The 24615-nt window shown below is 43.0% G+C and overlaps 2 protein-coding genes across 2 annotated transcripts in view; both read right to left on the reverse strand.

Annotated features, from left to right (window-relative positions):
* The window catches only part of LOC112248117 (lysophosphatidic acid receptor 1), an 88384-nt gene extending 67083 nt beyond the window's left edge, over positions 1 to 21301 (reverse strand). The window contains exon 1 of the mRNA XM_042326364.1: positions 21015 to 21301. The gene's annotated coding sequence lies outside the window, so the exon portion shown is untranslated. The remainder of the gene's footprint in view (positions 1 to 21014) is intronic.
* On the reverse strand, positions 16039 to 16722 carry LOC121847332 (keratin-associated protein 10-7-like). The gene has a single exon (XM_042327941.1). It carries the CDS (start codon positions 16720 to 16722, stop codon positions 16039 to 16041), a length of 684 nt encoding a protein of 227 aa, XP_042183875.1.
* Positions 21302 to 24615: the final 3314 nt, after the last annotated feature.

Below are 24615 nucleotides of genomic sequence, written 5' to 3' on the forward strand. Positions count from 1 at the left end.
GGGAATAGGATGTACACTATATAGGGAATAGGATGTACACTACATAGGGAATAGGATGTACACTACATAGGGAATAGGGTGTACACTACATAGGGAATAGGATGCACGCTATATAGGGAATAGGATGTACGCTATTTTGGGAATAGGATGTAGACTACATAGGGAATATGATGTACACTATACAGAAATAGGATGTACACTATATAGGGAATAGGATGTACACTATATAGGGAATAGGGTGGACACTATATAGGGAATAGGATGTACACTATACAGAAATAGGATGTACACTATATAGAGAATAGGATGTACACTACATAGGGAATAGGGTGTACACTATACAGAAATAGGATGTACACTATATAGAGAATAGGATGTACACTATACAGAAATAGGATGTACACTATATAGAGAATAGGATGTACACTATATAGGGAATAGGATGTACACTACATAGGGAATAGGATGTACACTACATAGGGAATAGGGTGTACACTACATAGGGAATAGGATGCACGCTATATAGGGAATAGGGTGTACACTACATAGGGAATAGGATGCACACTATATAGGGAATAGGATGTACGCTATTTTGGGAATAGGATGTAGACTACATAGGGAATATGATGTACACTATACAGAAATAGGATGTACACTATATAGGGAATAGGATGTACACTATATAGGGAATAGGGTGGACACTATACAGAAATAGGATGTACACTATATAGAGAATAGGATGTACACTATATAGGGAATAGGATGTACACTACATAGGGAATAGGATGTACACTACATAGGGAATAGGGTGTACACTACATAGGGAATAGGATGCACGCTATATAGGGAATAGGGTGTACACTATATTGGGAACAGGATGTACACTATATAGGGAATAGGATGTTCACTATATAGGGAATAGGATGTTCACTACATAGTGAATAGGATTTACACTACATAGGGAATAGGATGTACACTATATAGGGAATAGGTTGTACACTATATAAGGAATAGGATGTACACTATATAGGGAAAAGTGTATACACTATATAGGGAATAGGATGTACACTATACTACATAGGGAATAGGATGTACACTGTATAGGGAAAAGTTTATACACTATATAGAGATTGACATTTGGGACAAAAACCATGAGATGCGCCACTCTGATCCAGAATGAGTGAGCTCTGATTAGATCATCTGTTTTTGTCCCCATAGTGACAATGTATAATGCTTGGTATTCAGGCACATGTTGAATCAATATAGTACAAAAACAAGACATCACTTCCTCTTTGAGACTGTGTCATAGCTGTAGAGAAGGACGACTCTTTATCTCAGATGGAGACATACAGCAACACACTGTCATGACGTTGTCCTGGGGGATAGGTTTATGACAGTCATAAATACCTCTCCCCCCCTTTTCCTCTCTCTAACCTACTGAGGTTACATTTAAAAAACCCTTAGTTAACATAGAGATTCTGGGAAAGTCAGTAGGTGGGGGGAAATGAACTATATTCTGGTAATCCGACCAATTGAACATATGCGGTGGTACTTAATGAATACGATGTCAGTTCGGTTGTCATCTGAAACATTCTCATCAATGATAAGATGACATAAACTCTACAGTGGAAAGTCTACACATCGGATTCACATGGAATTGTTGTTCAAGTTAAATGTTTGAATATGAAATTATTTGTGATGGGATGAAATGTGATTTTAGCTTCTAAAATGTGAGATGTGGGTTTTCATAAGTTAGGGCTGCCCACTCAGTGGCCCGCCCCTGTGAAGGGACAGAGGTTGTAAACTATGAAACACCCCCCCTTTCTCCCTTCCTATATAAGCCCTTGACGACAATAGAACTTCCTGTTCCGATGAGGTAGGATGACGGTCCTATGTCAGAATGGTTCAGATAATAACTACAGAACGAAGCCAACATCAGCATGAGCTTTGGTTGCGAATGGTATAAATATTATTTTGTGTTGCCCGACTCTCTAGTTAATTACATTTACATGATTAGCTCAATCAGGTGATATTAATTACGGATACATTATTTTATAGAATAGCATGTTTTATCAATTAATCTGGCATAGCCAAAGACACGACAACACAGAGAAAGGTGAAGTAGAGTAGAATAGGGTAGGGTAAGTTAGTGTAGAGTAGAGTAGGTTTGAGTAGAGTCAGGCAGAGTAGGGCAGAGTAGAGTGGGATATAGGAGGGTAGGGTTGAGTAGGCTATATTAGGGTAGGGTAGGTTAGAGTAGAGTTTAGTAGAGTATGGTAGGGTAGAGGAGAGTAGTTTAGAGGAGAGTCTGGTAGTATAGAGTAGTGTATGGTAGGGTAGAGTAGGGTTGAGTAGGGTAAAGTAGTGTAGAGTAGGGTAGGGTGAGTAGTGTGGGGTAGAGTAGGGTAGAAGAGAGGAGAGTTGGGTAGGGTAGAGTAGACTACAGTTGAGTAGGGTCGAGTAGTGTAGAGTAGGATAGGGTGAGTAGCGTAGGGTAAAGTAGGGTAGAGTAGGATCAAGGAGAGTCGGGTAGAGTAGAGTATGGTAGGGTAGAGTAGAGTACGGTTGAGAAGGGTAGAGTAGTGTGGGATATATTAGGGTAGGGTTGAGTAGGGTATATTAGTGTAGGGTAGGTTAGAGTAGAGTAGAGTTTAGTAGAATAGAGTATGGTAGGGTAGAGGAGAGTAGTTTAGAGGAGAGTCAGGTAGTGTAGAGTATGGTTGAGTAGTGTAGAGTAGGGTAAGCTGAGTAGTGTAGGGTATAGTAGGGTAGAGTAGGGTGGTGTAGGGTACAGGAGAGTATGGTAGAGTAGGTTAGAGCAGAGAAGAGAAAGGTAGAGTAGAGTAGGGTTGAGTAGGGTAGGGTAGGGGTAGATTAGTGTAGAGTAGGATGGGTTGGGTGAGGTAGAGTAGAGTAGTGTAGTGTAGGCTAGGGTAGGCTGGAATAGGGTAGTGCAAGGTAGGGGAAAACAGAGTAGGGTAGATTTTCCTGAATCGGGTCACAAATGTTCCCTATACCCATGAGGTTGCTACAATCTAGCCTATGAATGAAAGTTGGGTTCTGACTTGTAAACTTTAAATATTGTTAATCATCTGGTATCCTATGCAAATGAGGAGTGCCACAATCTGGTTTCTACACCAGAAGTTAGTGGTTATCTGTAGGAGGAATAAACAGTTGAAGTCGGAAGTTGACATACACCCAATACATACACCCATACAGCCAAATACAGTTAAACTCTGTTTTTCACAAATCCTGACATTTAATCCAAGTAAAAATTCCCTGTTTTAGGTTAATCTAAATGGCGTCCTTGAAGGCCATGGTGGAGAAGTAAATACAATATAGAAAGTAAAACACTGGAATGGTAGATTTGCAGTGGAAGAATGTGCAAGGTGGAAATAGAAATAATGGGGTGCAAAGGAGCAAAATAAATAAATAAATACAGTAGGGGGAGGGGTAGTTGGGCTAAATTATAGATGGGCTATGTACAGGTGCAGTAATCTCTGAGCTGCTCTGACAGCTGGTGCTTAAAGCTAGTGAGGGAGATACAGTGCCTTGCGAAAGTATTCGGCCCCCTTGAACTTTGCGACCTTTTGCCACATTTCAGGCTTCAAACATAAAGATATAAAACTGTATTTTTTTGTGAAGAGTCAACAACAAGTGGGACACAATCATGAAGTGGAACGACATTTATTGGATATTTCAAACTTTTTTAACAAATCAAAAACTGAAAAATTGGGCGTGCAAAATTATTCAGCCCCTTTACTTTCAGTGCAGCAAACTCTCTCCAGAAGTTCAGTGAGGATCTCTGAATGATCCAATGTTGACCTAAATGACTAATGATGATACAATCCACCTGTGTGTAATCAAGTCTCCGTATAAATGCACCTGCACTGTGATAGTCTCAGAGGTCCGTTAAAAGCGCAGAGAGCATCATGAAGAACAAGGAACACACCAGGCAGGTCCGAGATACTGTTGTGAAGAAGTTTAAAGCCGGATTTGGATACAAAAAGATTTCCCAAGCTTTAAACATCCCAAGGAGCACTGTGCAAGCGATAATATTGAAATGGAAGGAGTATCAGACCACTGCAAATCTACCAAGACCTGGCCGTCCCTCTAAACTTTCAGCTCATACAAGGAGAAGACTGATCAGAGATGCAGCCAAGAGGCCCATGATCACTCTGGATGAACTGCAGAGATCTACAGCTGAGGTGGGAGACTCTGTCCATAGGACAACAATCAGTCGTATATTGCACAAATCTGGCCTTTATGGAAGAGTGGCAAGAAGAAAGCCATTTCTTAAAGATATCCATAAAAAGTGTCGTTTAAAATTTGTCACAAGCCACCTGGGAGACACACCAAACATGTGGAAGAAGGTGCTCTGGTCAGATGAAACCAAAATTTAACTTTTTGGCAACAATGCAAAACGTTATGTTTGGCGTAAAAGCAACACAGCTCATCACCCTGAACACACCATCCCCACTGTCAAACATGGTGGTGGCAGCATCATGGTTTGGGCCTGCTTTTCTTCAGCAGGGACAGGGAAGATGGTTAAAATTGATGGGAAGATGGATGGAGCCAAATACAGGACCATTCTGGAAGAAAACCTGATGGAGTCTGCAAAAGACCTGAGACTGGGACGGAGATTTGGCTTCCAACAAGACAATGATCCAAAACATAAAGCAAAATCTACAATGGAATGGTTCAAAAATAAACATATCCAGGTGTTAGACTGGCCAAGTCAAAGTCCAGACCTGAATCCAATCGAGAATCTGTGGAAAGAACTGAAAACTGCTGTTCACAAATGCTCTCCATCCAACCTCACTGAGCTCGAGCTGTTTTGCAATGAGGAATGGGAAAAAATTTCAGTCTCTCGATGTGCAAAACTGATAGAGACATACCCCAAGCGACTTACAGCTTTAATCGCAGCAAAAGGTGGCGCTACAAAGTATTAATTTAAGGGGGCTGAATAATTTTGCACGCCCAATTTTTCAGTTTTTGGTTTGTTAAAAAAGTTTGAAATATCCAATAAATGTCGTTCCACTTCATGATTGTGTCCCACTTGTTGTTGATTCTTCACAAAAAAATACAGTTTTATATCTTTATGTTTGAAGCCTGAAATGTGGCAAAAGGTCGCAAAGTTCAAGGGGGCCGAATACTTTCGCAAGGCACTGTAAGTGTTTCCAGTTTCAGAGATTTTTGTAGTTCGTTCCAGTCATTGGCAGAAGAGAACTGGACGGAGAGGCGGCCAAATGAAGAATTGGTTTTGGGGGTGACCAGAGACATATACCTGCTGGAGCGCGTGCTACGGGTGGGTGTTGTCATCGTGTCCAGAGCACTGAGATAAGGGGGAACTTTACCTAGCAGGGTCTTGTAGATGACCTGGAGCCAGTGGGTTTGGCGACAAGTATGAAGCGAGGACCAGCCAACGAGAGCATACAGGTCGCAGTGGTGGGTAGTATATGGGGCTTTGTTGACAAAACGGATGGCACTATGATAGACTGCATCCAATTTATTGAGTAGGGTATTAGAGGCTATTTTGTAAATGACATCGCCGAAGTCGAGGATCGGTAGGATGGTCAGATTTACAAGGGTATGTTTGGCAGCATGAGTGAATGATGCTTTGTTGCAAAACAGGAAGCCAATTCTAGATTTAACTTTGGATTGGAGATGTTTGATGTAAGTCTGGAAGGAGAGTTTACAGTCTAACCAGACACCTAGGTATTTGTAGTTGTCCACATATTCTAAGTCAGAACCGTCCAGAGTAGTGATGTTGGACGGGCGGGTAGGTGCAGGCAGTGATCGGTTGAAAAGCATGCATTTAGTTTGACTTGTATTTAAGAGCAATTGGAGGCCACGGAAGGAGAGTTGTATGGCATTGAAGCTCGTCTGGAGGGTTGTTAACACAGTGTCCAAAGAAGGGCCAGAAGCATACAGAATGGTTTCGTCTGCGTAGAGGTGGATCAGAGACTCACCAGCAGCAAGAGCGACATCATTGATGTGTACAGAGAAGAGAGTCGGTCCAAGAATTGAACCCTGTGGCACCCCCATAGAGACTGACAACAGGCCCTCCGATTTGACTCACTGAACTGTATCAGTTCAAGTAGTTGGTGAACCAGGCGAGGCAATCATTTGAGAAACAAAGGCTATCGAGTCTGCCGATGAGGATGTAGTGATTGACAGAGTCGAAAGCCTTTGCCAGGTCAATGAATACGGCTGCACAGTATTGTTTCTTATCGATGGTGGTTAAGATATCGTTTAGGACCTTGAGCGTGGCTGAGGTGCACCCATGCGGTGGGATTCGAAATGGTCGGTAATCTGTTTGTTGACTTGGCTTTCGAAGACCTTAGAAAGGCAGGGTAGGATAGATATAGGTCTGTAGCAGTTTGGGTCAAGAGTGTCCCTCCCTTTGAAGAGGGGGATGACCGCAGCTGCTTTCCAAACTTTGAGAATCTCAGACGACACGAATGAGAGTTAGAACAGGCTAGTAATAGGGTTTGCAACAATTTCAGTAGATTATTTTTGAAAGAAAGGGCCCAGATTGTCTAGTTCGGCTTATTTGTAGGGGTCCAGATTTTGCAGCTCTTTCAGAACATCAGCTGACTGAATTTGGGAGAAGGAGAAATGGGGAAGGCTTGGGCGAGTTGCTGTGGGGGGTGCAGTGCTGTTGACCGGGGTAGGGGTAGCCAGGTGGAAAGCATGGCCAGCCGTAGAAAAATGCTTCTTGAAATTGTCAATTATAGTGGATTTATCGGTGGTGACAGTGTTTCCTATCCTCAGTGCAGTGGGCAGCTGGGAGGAGGTATTCTTATTCTCCATTGACTTTACAGTGTCCCAGAACTTTTTTGTGTTGCAGGAAGCAAATTTCTGCTTTAAAAAGCTAGCCTTGGCTTTTCTAACTGCGTGTCTATATTGGTTTCTAGCTTCCCTGAAAAGTTGCATTTGACGGGGGCTGTTCAATGCTAATGCAGAACGCCATAGGATGTTTTTGTGTTGGTTAAGGGCAGTCAGGTCTGGAGAGAACCAAGGGCTATATCTGTTCCTGGTTCTACATTTCTTCAATGGGGCATGCTTATTTAAGATGGTGAGGAAGGCATTTAAAGAAAACTACCAAGCATCCTCTACAGACTGGATGAGATCAACATCCTTCCAGTTGCTACACCATAGGTTGTTACACCATAGGTTGCTACACCATAGACTACACCATAGGTTGTTACACCATAGGTTGCTACACCATAGACTACACCATAGACTACACCATAGGTTGTTACACCATAGGTTGCTACACCATAGACTACACCATAGACTACTACACCATAGGTTGCTACACCATAGGTTGCTACACCATAGGTTGCTACACCATAGACTACACCATAGGTTGTTACACCATAGGTTGCTACACCATAGGTTGCTACACCATAGACTACACCATAGGTTGTTACACCATAGGTTGTTACACCATAGCTACACCATAGGTTGTTACACCATAGGCTGTTACAGCATAGGCTACACAATAGGTTGCTACACCATAGACTACACCATAGGTTGTTACACCATAGGTTGTTACACCATAGGTTGTTACACCATAGACTACACCATAGGTTGTTACACCATAGGTTGCTACACCATAGACTACACCATAGGTTGTTACACCATAGGTTGTTAGACTACACCATAGACTACTACACCATAGGTTGCTACACCATAGGTTGCTACACCATAGGTTGCTACACCATAGACTACACCATAGGTTGTTACACCATAGGTTGCTACACCATAGGTTGCTACACCATAGACTACACCATAGGTTGTTACACCATAGGTTGTTACACCATAGGCTACACCATAGGTTGTTACACCATAGGCTGTTACACCATAGGCTACACAATAGGTTGCTACACCATAGACTACACCATAGGTTGTTACACCATAGGTTGTTACACCATAGGTTGTTACACCATAGACTACACCATAGGTTGTTACACCATAGGTTGTTACACCATAGGTTGTTACACCATAGGCTACACCATAGGTTGTTACACCATAGATTGTTACACCACAGTGTCTCCTGACCCCTCCTGTCTCAGCCACCAGTATTTATGCTGCAGTAGTTTATGTGTTGGGGGGCTAGTGTCAGTTTGTTATATCTGGAGTACTTCTCCTGTCCTATTCAGTGTCCTGTGTGAATTTAAGTGTGCTCTCTCTAATTCTCTCTTTCTCTCTTTCTTTCTCTCTCTCTCTCAGAGGACCTGAGCCCTAGGACCATGCCTCAGGACTACCTGACATGATGACTCCTTGCTGTCCCCAGTCCACCTGGCCGTGCTGCTGCTCCAGTTTCAACTGTTCTGCCTTATTATTATTGGACCATGCTGGTCATTTATGAACATTTGAACATCTTGGCCATGTTCTGTTATAATCTCCACCCGGCACAGCCAGAAGAGGACTGGCCACCCCACATAGCCTGGTTCCTCTCTAGGTTTCTTCTTAGGTTCCTGCCTTTCTAGGGAGTTTTTCCGAGCCACCGTGCTTCTACACCTGCATTTCTTGCTGTTTGGCGTTTTAGGCTGGGTTTCTGTACAGCACTTTGAGATATCAGCTGATGTACGAAGGGCTATATAAATTAATTTGATTTGATTTGATTTGCTACACCATAGGTTGTTACACCATAGATTGATACACCGTAGATTGCTACACCATAGGTTGCTACACCATAGACTACACCATAGTTTGTTACACCATAGGCTGTTACACCATAGATTGTTACACCATAGGTTGCTACACCATAGACTACACCATAGACTACACCATAGGTTGCTACACCATAGGTTGCTACACCATAGATTGTTACACCATAGGTTGCTACACCATAGGTTGTTACACCATAGACTACACCATAGGTTGCTACACCATAGGTTGCTACACCATAGGTTGTTACACCATAGGTTGCTACACCATAGGTTGCTACACCATAGGTTGTTACACCATAGGTTGCTACACCATAGGTTGCTACACCATAGGTTGTTACACCATAGACTACACCATAGGTTGTTACACCATAGACTACACCATAGGTTGTTGGACCATAGATTGTTACACCATAGGTTGCTACACCATAGACTACACCATTGGTTGCTACACCATAGACTACACCATAGGTTGCTACACCATAGGTTGTTACACCATAGACTACACCATACAATAGGCTACACCATTACACCATAGGTTACAACATAGGTTACACCATTACTCTCCTTCCAGACTCATATTAAACATTTCCAATCCAAAATTAAATCTAGAATCATCTTCCTATTTCGCAACAAAGCATTCTTCACTCATGCTGCCAAAGATACCCTCGCAAAGCTGAATATCCTACCGATCCTCAACTTCGGTGATGTCATTTATAAAATAGTACTCAGCAAATTCGATGTAGTCTATCACAGTGCCATCCGTTTTGTCACCAAAGCCCCATATACAACCCACCTCTTCGACCTATATGCTCTCGTTGGCTGGCCCTCGCTTCATATTTGTTGCCAAACCCACTGGCTCCAGGTCATCTATAAGTCTTTGCTAGGTAAAGCCCTGCCGTACCTCAGCTCACTGGTCACCATAGCAGCACCCACCTGTAGCACGTGCTCCAGCAGGTATATTTCACTGGTCATCAATCAAAGCCAACTCATCACCTTTCCTTCCAGTTCTCTGCTGCCAATGACTGGAACGAATTGCAAAATTCACTGAAGCTGGAGTCTTATATCTCCCTCTCTAACTTTAAGCATCAGCTGTCAGATCAGCTTACTAATCACTGTACCTGTACACAGCCCATCTGTAAATAGTCCACCCAACTACCTCATCCCCCATATTGTTTTTTATTTGATTATTTTCTCCTTTGCACCCCAGTATCTCTACTTACACATTCATCTTCTGCACATCTATCACTCCAGTGTTTAATTGCTAAATTGTAATTATTTCACCACTATGGGCTATTCATTGCCTTACCTCCCTTATCTTACTACATTTGTAACAACCTATTGTTTTATTGACTGTTTGTGGTACTCTGCTTTGCTTTATCTTGGCCAGGTCGCAGTTGTAAGTAGCCTACCTGGTTAAATAAAGGTGAAATATATATATATATATATATATATCTTTTTTATTTTTTAATTAATACGCCATAGGTTTCACCACTGCACCATAGGTTATGAATCAAAAGAGAACCATGGCACTCAGAATTTAGGCTTGTGTGTCAAACCTGTTAAAATTCAGACAAATAAAGAAGTGTAATGGGTTCATTTTTCTATGTTTTTAAAATGGTTTATTGCATCAGGGATAGCGTACAGAGACGTGTTGGGCTTTTACAGCCTTCTTCAGTGCTACAAGATACCATTTTAAAGACTTAAAAACAGCATTTGTAAAGAACTACAGATGAGCAGCAGGTGGTTCTAATCATGGTTTACTCCCATCCGCCAATCAGGGACGTGGCCCCTCTGGTCTACTTGTATACAAATGAGTCACAAAGAGATACAGAATTATAGGTTATGAGAGCGAGCCTGAAAGGCAACACACAAATAATTTGCCCCAGGTGTCCATTCATCTAATTACATCACATCGATTCATGAGACAGCCCACCACAAAGAACATTAGGCAAAGACATGTGGGGCAAACTCATAAACGATATGCAAAATCTGATATGGACAGTGTTCTTATACTGTATAACGGTCTACATGTGGCTTATAGGAAGGAGGTGAAATCAAATTATTATTTTAAACCGTGTGGAGATACATAATTTATTTGTATATTCAAATAGCTTCTCTTTGGAGTAATTTGTTGTCATACTCTACGTGGTGAATGAACTTCTTCAATCCTTTTTTCATTACCCACTATGAAGTGTCTCGGCACACCAGACAAATGTGTTCATCTGGTAATCACTGAGCTACGTTACACCGTAGGTTACACCATATGAGGGAGAGCTCAGTTTATTGTTTTGGAAAGTTTGTTGTTTTTAAAAGTGTATGGGAAAGTTTCTTAGTAGCTAGCTAACTTTTTAGTTTGGATCCAACGACGCAGTTGGCATCAGTTGCTGTGACTGCTAGTCTCTGATGTGGCCGACCAAGGCTGGTTCTGAGGAGTTATTTGGCGTAGCAGCTAGCCTAGCTGATAGCTAGCTGCCTATCAAGCTAGCAGAATTTTTGGAGGGCTTAAACGCAGCCCGGAACCCCAGTTAACAATTGTGTTTGGGACCACGGATTATCCCGCGTTTGTGGCTGTCTAGAACCCTGCTGTTTGTGGTTATCAGTCTTCCCTGTGACCTGCCCTGTCTGGAACTGAAATGATCTCTGAGAAATTGAAGATGGACCACAGGAAGATTGAGGTGGAGCGCGCCCACAGGACTGGAAAACCCACGACAGGCCCCAGACCGATAGTGGTCAAGTTCCTGATGTTCAAGAACAAGGTAGCTGTTCTGGAAAGAGCCAAGAAATTGAGAGGAACATATATCTTCCTCAATGAGGACTATCCGGAAGCGGTGCGCCAGAAGATGAAAGAACTGATCCCATGAAAGCGCGTGGGGACATTACTTACATCTGCTATGACAGGCTCATTGTCCACCCTCCCTCCCAGAAGCCTGGAAGGGATGAGAGAGCCAAGCCTATGGGTTCGTAGCCTCAACCCCACAGCACACACACAAACACACCAACTGATTAATGGACTGCTGAATGTATATGTCTTTCTCTTGCTTTGTTTGCTCTTTTCAGTATTATGTCTATCTCTGATCAGCTCCCCAGGAAAGGGCTGAAAATAGCCCATATTAATATATGTAGCCTTAGAAATAAGGTTCATGAAGTCATTAACTTGCTAACATCAAATAACAATATATTAGCCATTTCTGAGACTCACTTAGATATTTCATTTGATTTTACAGCAGTAGCAATACACATTTAAAATTTATAGAAGAGACAGAAATGCTTTTGGGGGAGGAGTTGCTGTATATATTCAGATCCCTGTAATGCTTAGAGAAGATCTTATGGGGGAGGAGTTGCTGTATATATTCAGATCCCTGTAATGCTTAGAGAAGATCTTATGGGGGAGGAGTTGCTGTATATATTCAGATCCCTGTAATGCTTAGAGAAGATCTTTTGGGGGAGGAGTTGCTGTATATATTCAGATCCCTATAATGCTTAGAGTAGATCTCATGTCAAATGTTATTGAAGTGTTGTGGTTGCAGGTTCACTTGGTACATCTACAGCCTTTTCTTTTGGGGTGTTGCTATCGGCAACCAAGTGCTAACAGTCAGTATCTAAATAATATGTGTGAAATGCTTGATATTGATGTAAACAGACGTCAACATTCTTGGGGACCTGAATATTGACCGATTTTCCTCAAGCTGTCCTCTCAAGAGGAAGCTCCTCGCTGTAACCAGTGCCTGTAATCTGATTCAGGTCATTAATCGACCTACCAGGGTGTTTACAAACACTACAGGAACAAGATCAAAAGTCATGAAAGAGTTGCAGTTTGTTTTGGAATGGGTGGCCAGTAATAAACTGGTCCTGAACATCTCTAAAACTAAGAGCATTATATTTGATACAAATCATTCCTTAAGTTCTAGACCTCAACTGAATCTGGTAATGAATGGTGTGGCTGTTGAACACGTTGAGGAGACTAAATTACTTGGTGTTACCTTAGATTGTAAACTGTGCTGGTCAAAACATATTGATTCAATGGTTGTAAAGATGGAGAGAGGTCTGTCTGTCTGTAATAAAGAGATGGGGAGAGGTCTAGCCGTAATAAAGAGATGCTCTGCTTTTTTGACACCACACTCCAAAAAGCAAGTTCTGTAAGCTCTAGTTTTGTCTAATCTTCATTATTGTCCAGCCATTTGGTTAAGTGCTGCAAGGAAAGACCTATTTAAACTGCAGCTGGTCCAGAACAGAGTGACACGTTCTGCTCTTCATTGTAATCAGAGGGCTGATATAAATACTATGGTCTCTCTTGGCTCAGAGTTGAGGAGAGACTGACTGCATCACTTCTCTTTGTCAGAAACATTGTGTTAAATCACCAATGTTTGCATAGTCAACTTACACACAGCTCTGACACACACAGGCGGCAGGGTAGCCTAGTGGTTAGAGCGTTGGACTAATAACCGGAAGGTTGCAAGTTCAAACCCCCGAGCTGACAAGGTACAAATCTGTCGTTCTGCCCCTGAACAGGCAGTTCAGTTCCTAGGCTCATTGAAAATAAGAATTTGTTCTTTAACTGACTTGCCTAGTTAAATAAAGAAAAAAGAAAAATATACACACACTTATCCCACCAGACATGCCACCAGGGGTCTCTTCACAGTCCCCAAATCCATGAAAATGTACAGTATTTTACAGAGCCGTTATTGCACAGAACTCCGTTCCATCTCATGTTGCTGAAATGAACAGCAACACCTCACGGCACAACGCCTCCATTTAAAATCTAATCAAATTCTATTGGGCACACATGGTTAGCAGATGTTATAGCGAGTGTAGTGACATTTTTGTAGTGTAGCGAAATGCTTGATAGTTGGTGTGGATGTATTGATATGTAGGCTACTTGTGCCTTTTTTCATTTATAGTTTTGTCCTTGAGCTGTTCTTGTAATGTTCTGTATTATGTCATGTTTTGTGTAGCTACTCCTATTCCTGGACCCCAGGAAGAGTAGCTACTCCTATTCCTGGACCCCAGGAATACCAAATATGAGCAGCAGAGTGTGCAGCAGCTACGGAAAAATGGATCTTGCACAGAAATCTTTACTTTGATCCACGGCAAAACAGGTTTCCAGAAAATCGGTAATGTGTAGTGGACCTCAACATAAATAAAACAAACGTAAACAGTTAGCACCAGCAGTGATCATACCTCACAAGTACTGGTCCTTTGTGCAGATGAGACCTGTTGGTTCCCATCATCAAAGTCTGAGAACAGAACAGTGAGCGTTTGTTACCCTAGCTGTTCACATCATGTCTCCATTTTCTATAATCTGACTCCTCCCTCCCTCTCTCCTCCTCCCTCTCTCCTCCTCTCCTCCCTCTCCTCCCTCTCTCCTCCTCCTCTCCTCCCTCTCTCCTCCTCCTCTCCTCCTCCTCTCCTCTCCTCCTCCTCTCCTCTTTCTCCTCCTCTCCTCCCTCTCTCCTCCTCCCCTCTCTCCTCCTCTCCTCCCTCTCTCCTCCTCCTCTCCTCTTTCTCCTCCTCCTCTCCTCCCTCTCTCCTCCTCCTCCTCCTCCTCCTCCTCCTCCCTCTCCCCCTCCCTCTCCTTCCTATAGTTAGCTAGTTCTGTGTAGTTAATTCTGCTGAAGGGATGAAAACTGCTTCCATGTGGCATTCTGGTTCCTCTTTTTCTCTCACCCTCTTCTCTCCCCCTTCCCTCTCTCCTTGTTTCACTCTTTCTCTCTCCACAGCTGCTTTGAACCTTACTACTCAGAGCTCTGGGGGAGAGGAGGGAGGGAGGAATGCAGGCTCAGAACCTCTGGCAGATCAATAACAGACACACAGGGGGGACGGCCAGGCTCTCTCAGTGGGAAGATTCTCTCTCTCCCTCTCGCAATCTCTTAGTTTTTTTAAATTTAAATTTAACCTTTATTTATACAGGATGTGGCATTGTGGTGAGAAGACCTTTTAACAAGGGAGCCTTCTCGCTCTCTATTCTCTCTATCAGTCTTCCTCTCTCCCCCCCACCCCCTTTCTCTCTTCCTCTCCCCCCCCCCCCTTTCTCTCTCCCCTCACCCCCTTTCTCTCTCTCCCCTCACCCTCCTTTCTCTCTCCCTCTCTCCCTCACCCCCTTTCTCTGTTCCTCTCTCCCCCACCCCCTTTCTCCCTCCCCCCACCCCCTCTCTCCTCTATAGATCTCTTTAACACATTGCAGGGCCCAGGCCCTGGTCTTCTGGTGTCGGCACCGAGAGCTCTGAGGCTCTGAGGGCGTCTAATAAGGATCATCTCTGGGTGAGGCTTTGTTGTACCCACAGTGCATCTGGTCAGCAGCTCCCATCCATCTAACTCTAACCCAACATGTGCTGCTGTCATAAGACAAACACCATATCGAATGAGAAGAGCTAGCCTGGGTAGTAAGCATCAGTCTGTTTGTGCCAACATTTCACTCATTGAGACTTCTTGTCATGCCAAATTGTTTGGTACAAGGAGTGGAATGTTAGCACAAAATAGGTCTGGGTTTCAGGCTAGAGAACATCTGAGGACCACATATACAACACTTCTCTTTTCTTTAATTCTTCACACTGATTCACAAAAAATATATTAGCATACTGTGTTTTATAGTCTCTGACTGCATAAAGTGATTCAAATGTAATTAATACGTGATCCAATGTGCGTATGTGTGTCAGAACTTTAACCAATTTCTTTGTATTCACCACAGGAGGTTGGTGACACCTTCATTAGGGGAGGATGGGGCTCGTGGTAATGACTGGAGCGGAATCAGTGGAATGGTATCAAATACATCAAACGCATTGGTTTCCATGGTTTCCAGGTGTTTGTTGCCGTTCCATTTGCTCCGTTCCGGACTTTATTATGAGCCGTTCTCCCCTCAGCGGCCTCCACTGGTCTTCACCATTTTGATTTTTAGATATACAATGAACATGTTGCCAAGTAAAAAATCATTGATCCTGGCACATCTATCTACTGTAAAAGCTCATTGCTGATCTTTGATCGTCATTCCAGGTCCATAGCCCCCACAGAGATCCTACACTTTTTCTACATTGACTTAAATCGAACTAGAAAAAGCACATTCTCTGAAGATAATAAAGTAGGTCTATTTAATTATGCTGTGTAACGCTGATCTGTGCATCATCATCCCTGGCACTGAGCAGGAGGTCCTGGTTACCCTGGACAACAACTGAGGTAGTCTGAAACATGCGACTCTGACTCTGATTAACATGCCTGTCATTTCCTGTCATCTGTTTTATACAGGGACTAAAACCTGACGCATCACAAGACCAATTAGAAATTCACACTAAAATAGAAACTTGTGGTTAAGAATATCTGCCTTGACTTTGAATATGAATGAAATAATAGTCAATAATAATGGTTAAAGTAATTTACACATAGACAGGGCAGGGCGGTGCAGGGCATGACAGGGCAGGGCGTGACAGGACAGGGCGGTGCAGGGCAGGACAGGGCAGGGCGTGACAGGACAGGGCGGTGCGATGCAAGACAGGACAGGGTTCTGCAGGGCATGACAGGACAGGGCGGTGCAGGGCAGGACAGGGCAGGGCGTGACAGGGCGGTGCGATGCAAGACAGGACAGGGCAGTGCTTGACAGGAAAGGGTTCTGCAGGGCATGACAGGACAGGGCGCTGCATGACAGGACAGGGTTCTGCAGGGCATGACAGGACAGGGCGCTGCATGACAGGACAGGGAGCTGCAGGGCATGACAGGACAGGGTTCTGCAGGGCATGACAGGACAGGGTTCTGCAGGGCATGACAGGACAGGGTTCTGCAGGGCATGACAGGACAGGGCGGTGCAAGACAGGGCAGAGCAGGGCATGACAGGACAGGGTTCTGCAGGGCATGACACGGCAGGGTTCTGCAGGGCATGACAGGACAGGGTTCTGCAGGGCATGACAGGACAGGGTTCTGCAGGGCATGACAGGACAGGGTTCTGCAGGGCATGACAGGACAGGGTTCTGCAGGGCATGACAGGACAGGGTTCTGCAGGGCATGACAGGACAGGGTTCTGCAGGGCATGACAGGACAGGGTTCTGCAGGGCATGACAGGACAGGGTTCTGCAGGGCATGACAGGACAGGGTTCTGCAGGGCATGACAGGGTTCTGCAGGGCATGACAGGTATTGGAAGGGTGGTCCACCACTCAGATCTCTCCTGTCTGGACTACACCACACCTGACTTGCTGGTTGGTGCTCTTCTTATCTAATTAGTTGTAACACTAATGACACCACCAGCCATTGGTATCAATGCTGACCGTTTGGCACATTTAGATATGCCACGTTCAAAACATCTGGGAACTCAAATCTTAGGCTTTCAACTTCAGTGCGTTCAAGACAACTGGGAACTCTGGGGAAAAAATTGCTCAGACGGGGAAAAATTGTTTTGAAAGGTCTTCCAACTTGGAATTTCAATTCTTTTCAGAGCTCCGAGTTTCTGACCAGACGATTACTGACGCCATGATTTGACCTTGTTCTCAGTTGTCTTGACCCCTTAAGTCCCAGATGGCACCCTTTTCCCTACACACTGTTTTGGACCAAAGCAGTATAAGGGAAAACAACAAAGGTGACTTCAATCAACCTCTCACCTCATGTCTCAGGTCCCTGTTATGCTGATGCCCATTGTGTTTACATGGTGAAGCTCATACCAAGGCCTTCTTACCAGGGCTGTCTTACCAGGGCCTTCTTACCAGGGCTGTCTTACCAGGGCTGTCTTACTAGGGCCTTATTGGCTGAGTTTGTTTTGGTCAGATCAGAAAAGGAATCTGTGTAATTACGCACATCAAGCTTTTATACAGTATGGATATACATAATAACTATGATCTCAATGTCCAAGGTAATCCTCTGGTTGACCCGTGTCTTCGACATCTCACAGAGCACAACACTGTGTCTAAACCGGAGTGAGTTCAGTACAAAACGTTATTATTGAGACTTGGGTCCTCAGTACAGGTCAAACCAGTGAACACAGCCCTCAGAGTCTCAGACCCACTGGTCAGACGACGTAATTTCAATGTGCATTATTTGGTCATATTTGGTTAAGACATTGATCAATGAGATTACAGCTTCTATTCACACACTCAAAAAAGACAGCCAAAGGTTAGTTGAATTTCCAATGTGTTATCACTGCTCTATCAACAATTTAAAAGCACAGCAAAGTTCAAAGGTCAAATGGGAACACAATGTGTGTTATCACGGTGCTTCATCTAATAGCAGAACCAAATTACCTGGATTGCAGTTGAGACTAATAGTACACGGTGCAAGTGATCAATGCTGTTCCAGATTCTGTGCAGATTATTTCAGCAATTGTGAAGATCTCCACAGACCTGTTACCACCTACGCATGCCATCTTGACCTGTGACGACCTACGCATGCCATCTTGACCTGTGACGACCTACGCATGCCATCTTGACCTGGGACGACCTACGCATGCCATCTTGACCTGTGACGACCTACGCATGCCATCTTGACCTGTGACGACCTACGCATGCCATCTTGACCTGGGACGACCTACGCATGCCATCTTGACCTGGGACGACCTACGCATGCCATCTTGACCTGTGACGACCTACGCATGCCATCTTGACCTGGGACGACCTACGCATCCCATCTTGACCTGGGACGACCTACGCATGCCATCTTGACCTGGGACGACCTACGCATGCCATCTTGACCTGGGACGACCTACGCATGCCATCTTGACCTGGGACGACCTACGCAAATTGGATGCAGTCTATCACAGTGCCATCCGTTTTGTCACCAAAGCCCCTTATACTACCCACCACTGCGACCTGTATGCTCTAGTCGGCTGGCCCTCGCTACATATTCGTCGCCAGACCCACTGGCTCCAGGTCATCTACAAGTCCATGCTAGGTAAAGCTCCGCCTTATCTCAGTTCACTGGTCACGATGGCAACACCCACCCGTAGCACACGTTCCAGCAGGTGTATCTCACTGATCATCCCTAAAGCCAACACCTCATTTGGCCGCCTTTCGTTCCAGTTCTCTGCTGCCTGTGACTGGAATGAATTGCAAAAATCGGCAACTTGGAGACTTTTATCTCCCTCACCAACTTCAAACATCTGCTATCTGAGCAGCTAACCAATCGCTGCAGTTGTACATAGTCTATCGGTAAATAGCCCACCCAATTTACCTACCTCATCCCCATACTGTTATTATTTATTTACTTTTCTGCTCTTTTGCACACCAATATCTCTACCTGTACATGACCATCTGATCATTTATCACTCCAGTGTTAATCTGCAAAATTGTAATTATTCACCTACCTCCTCATGCCTTTTGAACACAATGTATATAGACTCCCCTTTTTTTTCTACTGTGTTATTGACTTGTTAATTGTTTACTCCATGTGTAACTCTGTGTTGTCTGTTCACACTGCTATGCTTTATCTTGGCCAGGTCGCAGTTGTAACTGAGAACTTGTTCTCAACTAGCCTACCTGGTTAAATAAAGGTGAAATAAAATAATAAAATAAAAAAATAAATTGGATTGTTCCATCTGAGTCTCTGACTGAGTCTGGCTTTAATTCCAGTTTGTCCTCAAATTAATCATTGATATGTTGAATTCACATCTCCATCTCAACCAATAATGTAAATTAAAGAATATGACTAAATCAAATCAAAATGTAGATGCTTTTTTAAATGCAGTTTGATTTGAATGAGTCCTATTATTTCACTGTTTACTGCAGTGGGCTAAATCAGGGTCACAAAGAGTCATTCTTGGTAATCTTAAACAAATATACTTTGAAACAAATGTATACATGGCTTACGAAAAGAAGACACCTATAACATGTCAGATATAGAGTTAAAATGTATAATATGTTGAGTTTGCATCCCAATATTACACTTTATATACATCACAGAAGAGTGAAATCGAACAAAACTGTTTGACATAGAAACACCAGATTTTCTCCGTTGTTTATTAATCATGTAAAGTATGAATAACATTCCACCCATTAGGCCATTAGTTGACTGCAGGAAAGGGCTGCCTTCGATGTTTGGTTGAGCTGGAGACGTGAATCCAACATATCAATGATTAATTTGTAGACAAACTGGAGTTTTAAAACCAGACTCAGTCAGAGGCTCAGATGGAACTATCCAATCAGAAGATACATCTCCTTTAAATGTTGATATCTGGTGGTTGTGTTGACAACCAAACACAATTCAACGTCACTAAATATCATGACATTTGTAATCAACTAGAGCTTGAGACCATAGGCCTGTTGTATTGTCTATTTCACAGTTGAATTCTGGGTTGAATTGAAACAACAGCTGTTGATGACTTTGTAAACGCTATAGGCCTAAAAAACATCTTTAAATATATATGATAAAGTATAGTCACATTTCATTTGCTCTCTTAAACCCTTTCGAACAACATCAATAGCAAACGTTAATCGATTTCGTTTTTAAGTGGAGATCTCTCAACAATCATTCTCACGATAGCACATTGGTAATAGTCGGTATACATAATCAGGGTTGGTTAAAAACCCTGAATGGGAGAACAACGGGTAGCTGTAAGCAGATCCATTTTTATATTGTGGATATAACATTGAAGATCTAACATTGTTTTATAAGGTACAAATTCAACATATTTTATACAAGGTTTGTCTATGTTAACATTTGGTTACCATGATAACATAATCCCATGGTTGAAATTTGACCCTCAATTATCAAATCCAATGTATTTGTCATGAATACTCCATGTTGACAAATTACATTGAAACAACGTTTATTCAACCAGTTTGTGCCCAGTGGGGCGGTAGAGTAAAGTATACCAAGGCATAATATACCTTGGGGGTTAAAACACAGGACGAATATATAGATATGTACCGGCCAATGTTTTTGCAAAGGACTCCAATAATCTGTCAAAACTACAGGACAGCCATAGAGCCTGGATGAATACATCATCTACGTGTTTTATTCAGAATAATGGGATTTTTGACAATATGGATACAGAGAAAGTGAGAACAGAAAGAGAGAGAGAACAGAGATCGGAGAGAGAGAGAGAGGCAGAATGTCATCGAAGAAAAAGGGGGAAAAACTCCCCAAAACGATCATGTTGCAATGCAACACATACTGTAGCTAAAATGTATTCCCATTTTCAGAAGCCCACATTTCATCTTATGTAAATGCTCTGTCATTATGTTTCGTAGTGGAAAAACTAAGATTAATTAATTAAACTAATGGCAAAGTTAACGGTTTTATGAGGCACCGCTGCTCAGTCGCGTTGGCGCAACAATTTATTCTGATTCAGCCGCACAGTCTCCAGTCCTGCGCGTAACATACCTATTACATTTAAGTTAATCAGAAATCTAAAATATACTTACAGTTGTTCCTTCTCAGCGATATTTCGAAAATGTTGCTTGAACCTCAAAAATATATTAATTCGGAGTGTACCAAAATAACCCCCAAAAGTGAATTCCGTTATTCAGGTCGTCCGTGTGTTGATTCTTCCAATCCAAGCATATGATAATTAATCTTTTAATTTTACAGTCCATGAAGAGAAGTGTGTTTTTGTTTATTTCTGATTGAATAGTTCCCGAGGGCTCCGTCTCTCTCTCTTTTTTCCGTGCCTCCTTCTCTCGTACCTCACAGAGCCCTGTGTGCCACTCGACAGAACGGGACCACTGTCTGCACATGACGTCACACACTACACACACGATTTTTTTTCTTGAGTGCGTAATTGAAAACACATTTTTCAGAGACTTGTAAAGAGAGAGAGCGAGAGAGAGAGCTAGAGAGACAGAACACACTTTTTTTTTACCAATTAGATTCCTGTTTTCTACTTTAATAATACTGAACAAAAATATAAACACAACATGCAGCAATTTCAAAGAGTTCACTGATATACAGTACATATTAAGAAATTAGTCAATTGAAGTGAATTAATTAGGTCCTAATCTATGGATTTCACATGACTGGGAATACAGATCTGCATCTGTTGGTCACAGACACCTTAACAAAAGATAGGGTTGTGGATCAGAAAACCAGTCAGTATCAGAGTTGATCAGGCTGTTGATTGTGGCCTGTGGAATGTTGCCCCACTCCTCTTCAATGGCTGTGGGAAGTTGCTGGATATTGGCAGGAACTGGAACACACTGCCGTACACGTCGATCCAGAGCAGCCCAAACATGCTCAATGGGTGACGTGTGGTGAGTGTGCAGGCCATGGAAGAACTGGGACAGATCCTTGCGACAAGGGGACATTATCATGCTGAAACATGAGGTGATGGCAGCAGATGAATGGAATGACAATGGGCCTCAGGATCTCGTCACGGTATCTCTGTGCATCGATAAAATGCAATTATGTTCATGGTCCGTAGCTTATGCCATGGGGCACTCTGTTCACAACGTTGACACCAGCAAACTGCTCACCCACACACGTGGTCTGTGGTTGTGAGGCCAGTTGGACTTACTGCTAAATTCTCCGTTGGAGACGGCTTTAGGTAGAAAAATGAACATTCAATTATCTGGCAACAGCTCTGGTGGACATTCCTGTATTCAAAATTTCACATTTTAGAGAGGCCTTTTATTGTCCCCCAGCACAAGGTGCAACTGTGTAATGATCATGCTGTTTAATCAGCTTCTTGCTATGCCACACCTGTCAGGTGGATGGATTATCTTGGCAAAGAAAAATGCTCACTAACAGGGATGTAAACAAATTTGTGCAAAACATTTTGGAAAAATACTTTTTTTTGTGCATATGAAACATTTCTTGGATGTTTTTTTTTCAGCTGAAACATAAGACTAACACTTTGCATGTTGCTTTCATATTTTTGTTCAGTGTATATTTGTTTTGCTCTGGCAGAACTGTTGTACATGTAGGACAATTTATTTAATATATGTGTACATTGCCATATTTTCCCTTTAAGTAAGCAGGTTACCACAAAGTTTAATATTTCCGAATTGGCCTGATTTGTGAGAACAGTGCATCAAATCAATGACATTTCTATTGCGGGAGTACACATCTTTTCCAGATGTAATCGCAGCTGCAGCGAAATGCTTGTGTTTCTAGCTCCAACAGTTCAGTAATATATAATGCTTATGTTATCCAAGATGACGTAGCAGTCAGACATCTTTTGTCCTCGTCATGTCCCATGTATATATCTTTTTATATCTCTTCGCATCTCTTTTTAATATTTTTCTAAACCTCAACTTCAAAACACTCTCCTGCAAGCCGCCTCACCCGGATCTGTTTTTTTCTAAAGTATTATTCACATCGAATCCGAAATCCCCCAACAGAAGCTAGCCAGCTCCTCACTAGCTAGTAGTCAGCTAACCACTGCTAGAGGTCATCAGCAAACCTTTAGCTCGGAAAGCTCTCGGCAGTTTGTACAACGCGACTCAAACCAGAGCATACCGGACCTATTTTCTCTCCATATCCCCGGATTCCTACTGCAAGCTCTGGATATTCTCACCTGGATCTTCGCAGCTAGCTAGCTGCTATCCGAGTACTGGCTAATATTGGTCCCGGAGCAAGCCCTTTCTCCCAGCTACCTAAAGACGCCAATCAGCCACTCCTTGGCAACAATACCCGGACCCCTTCAAATCAAATTTATTTATATAGCCCTTCGTACATCAGCTGATATCTCAAAGTGCTGTACAGAAACCCAGCCTAAAACCCCAAACAGCAAGCAATGCAGGTGTAGAAGCACGGTGGCACGGTGACGTAATCTGCTTGAGGGGATACTCAACTGGCCTCTACATCGCGCCGTCCCCTGAATGCCCATCCGCTTGACGCGGCCCGCTAGCTGCTAGCTGGCTAGAGCATATTGGACTGTTAGCTGTATAGATCCATCGGCCAATCTCTTGGGCCACTATACCTATTTTGCCAATTGGACTTGGACCCCTCTGCTACTCAGAACCCTACTAATCCATCACGACTGGTCTATCGACGTCACCACACGCGGAGGCCAAAACATCGAGGCATCCCTCTAAGGCCCTTATGCTAGCTTGCTAGCCCCGGCCTGCTAGCTGTCTGAATCGCCGTGTCTCCAGCCAGCCCAAACACTCACTGGACTCCTATGATCACTCGGCTACGCATGCCTCTCCCTAATATCAAAATGCCTTGTCCATTACTGTCCTGGTTAGTGATTATTGTCTTATTTCACTGTAGAGCCTCCAGCCCTGCTCAATAGGGATAGTGAGACGCTAGCGTCTCAAGTGGCCATTAGCCTCCGGAAATGCATATCGCCAAATTCAAATAATACGCGATAAAACTCAAACTTTCATTAAATCACACATGCAGGGTACTCAATTAAAGCTACACTCGTTGTGAATCCAGCCAACATGTCAGATTTAAAAAATGCTTTTCGGCGAAAGCATGAGAAGCTATTATCTGATAGCATGCACCCCCCTGAACCAGCTGATCCAGTTGTTAACAATACAACTAGCGTTAGCAGGCGCTACACAAAACGCTGAAATAAAATATAAAACATGCTTTACCTTTGACGAGCTTCTTTGTTGGCACTCCAATATGTCTCATAAACATCACAATTGGTCCTTTTGTTCGATTAATTCCGTCCATATATATCCAAAATGTCCATTTATAAAGCAGGTTTGATCCGGAAAAAAACTGCTTACAAAAACACAACGTCATTACAAAACATTTCAAAAGTTGCCTATAAACTTTGCCAAAATATTTCAAACTACTTTTGTAATCCAACTTTAGGTATTTTTAAACGTTAATAATCGATCAAATTGTTGACGGGGCGATCTGTATTCAATAACAGCAAGTCAACAATACATGCACGATTTTAACCTACCATTTAGTTCCGACTACCACATATGTGGTGATATCACCTGGTTTAAACGTCTCTAGAGACAAGATCTCTCTCCTCATTACTCAATGCCTAGGTTTACCTCCAATGGACTCTCTTCCTACCTTACCTTTGTCTGTACATTATGCCTTGAATCTATTCTACCGCAC

This window comes from Oncorhynchus tshawytscha, linkage group LG09 (genome assembly GCF_018296145.1).
Source record: "Oncorhynchus tshawytscha isolate Ot180627B linkage group LG09, Otsh_v2.0, whole genome shotgun sequence".
Lineage (NCBI taxonomy): Eukaryota > Metazoa > Chordata > Actinopteri > Salmoniformes > Salmonidae > Oncorhynchus > Oncorhynchus tshawytscha.

What these genes read in the sequence shown, in the direction of transcription:
- LOC121847332 (XM_042327941.1), bottom strand. Translation starts at nt 16,722, where the DNA reads ATGCCCTGCAGAACCCTGTCCTGTCATGCCCTGCAGAACCCTGTCCTG.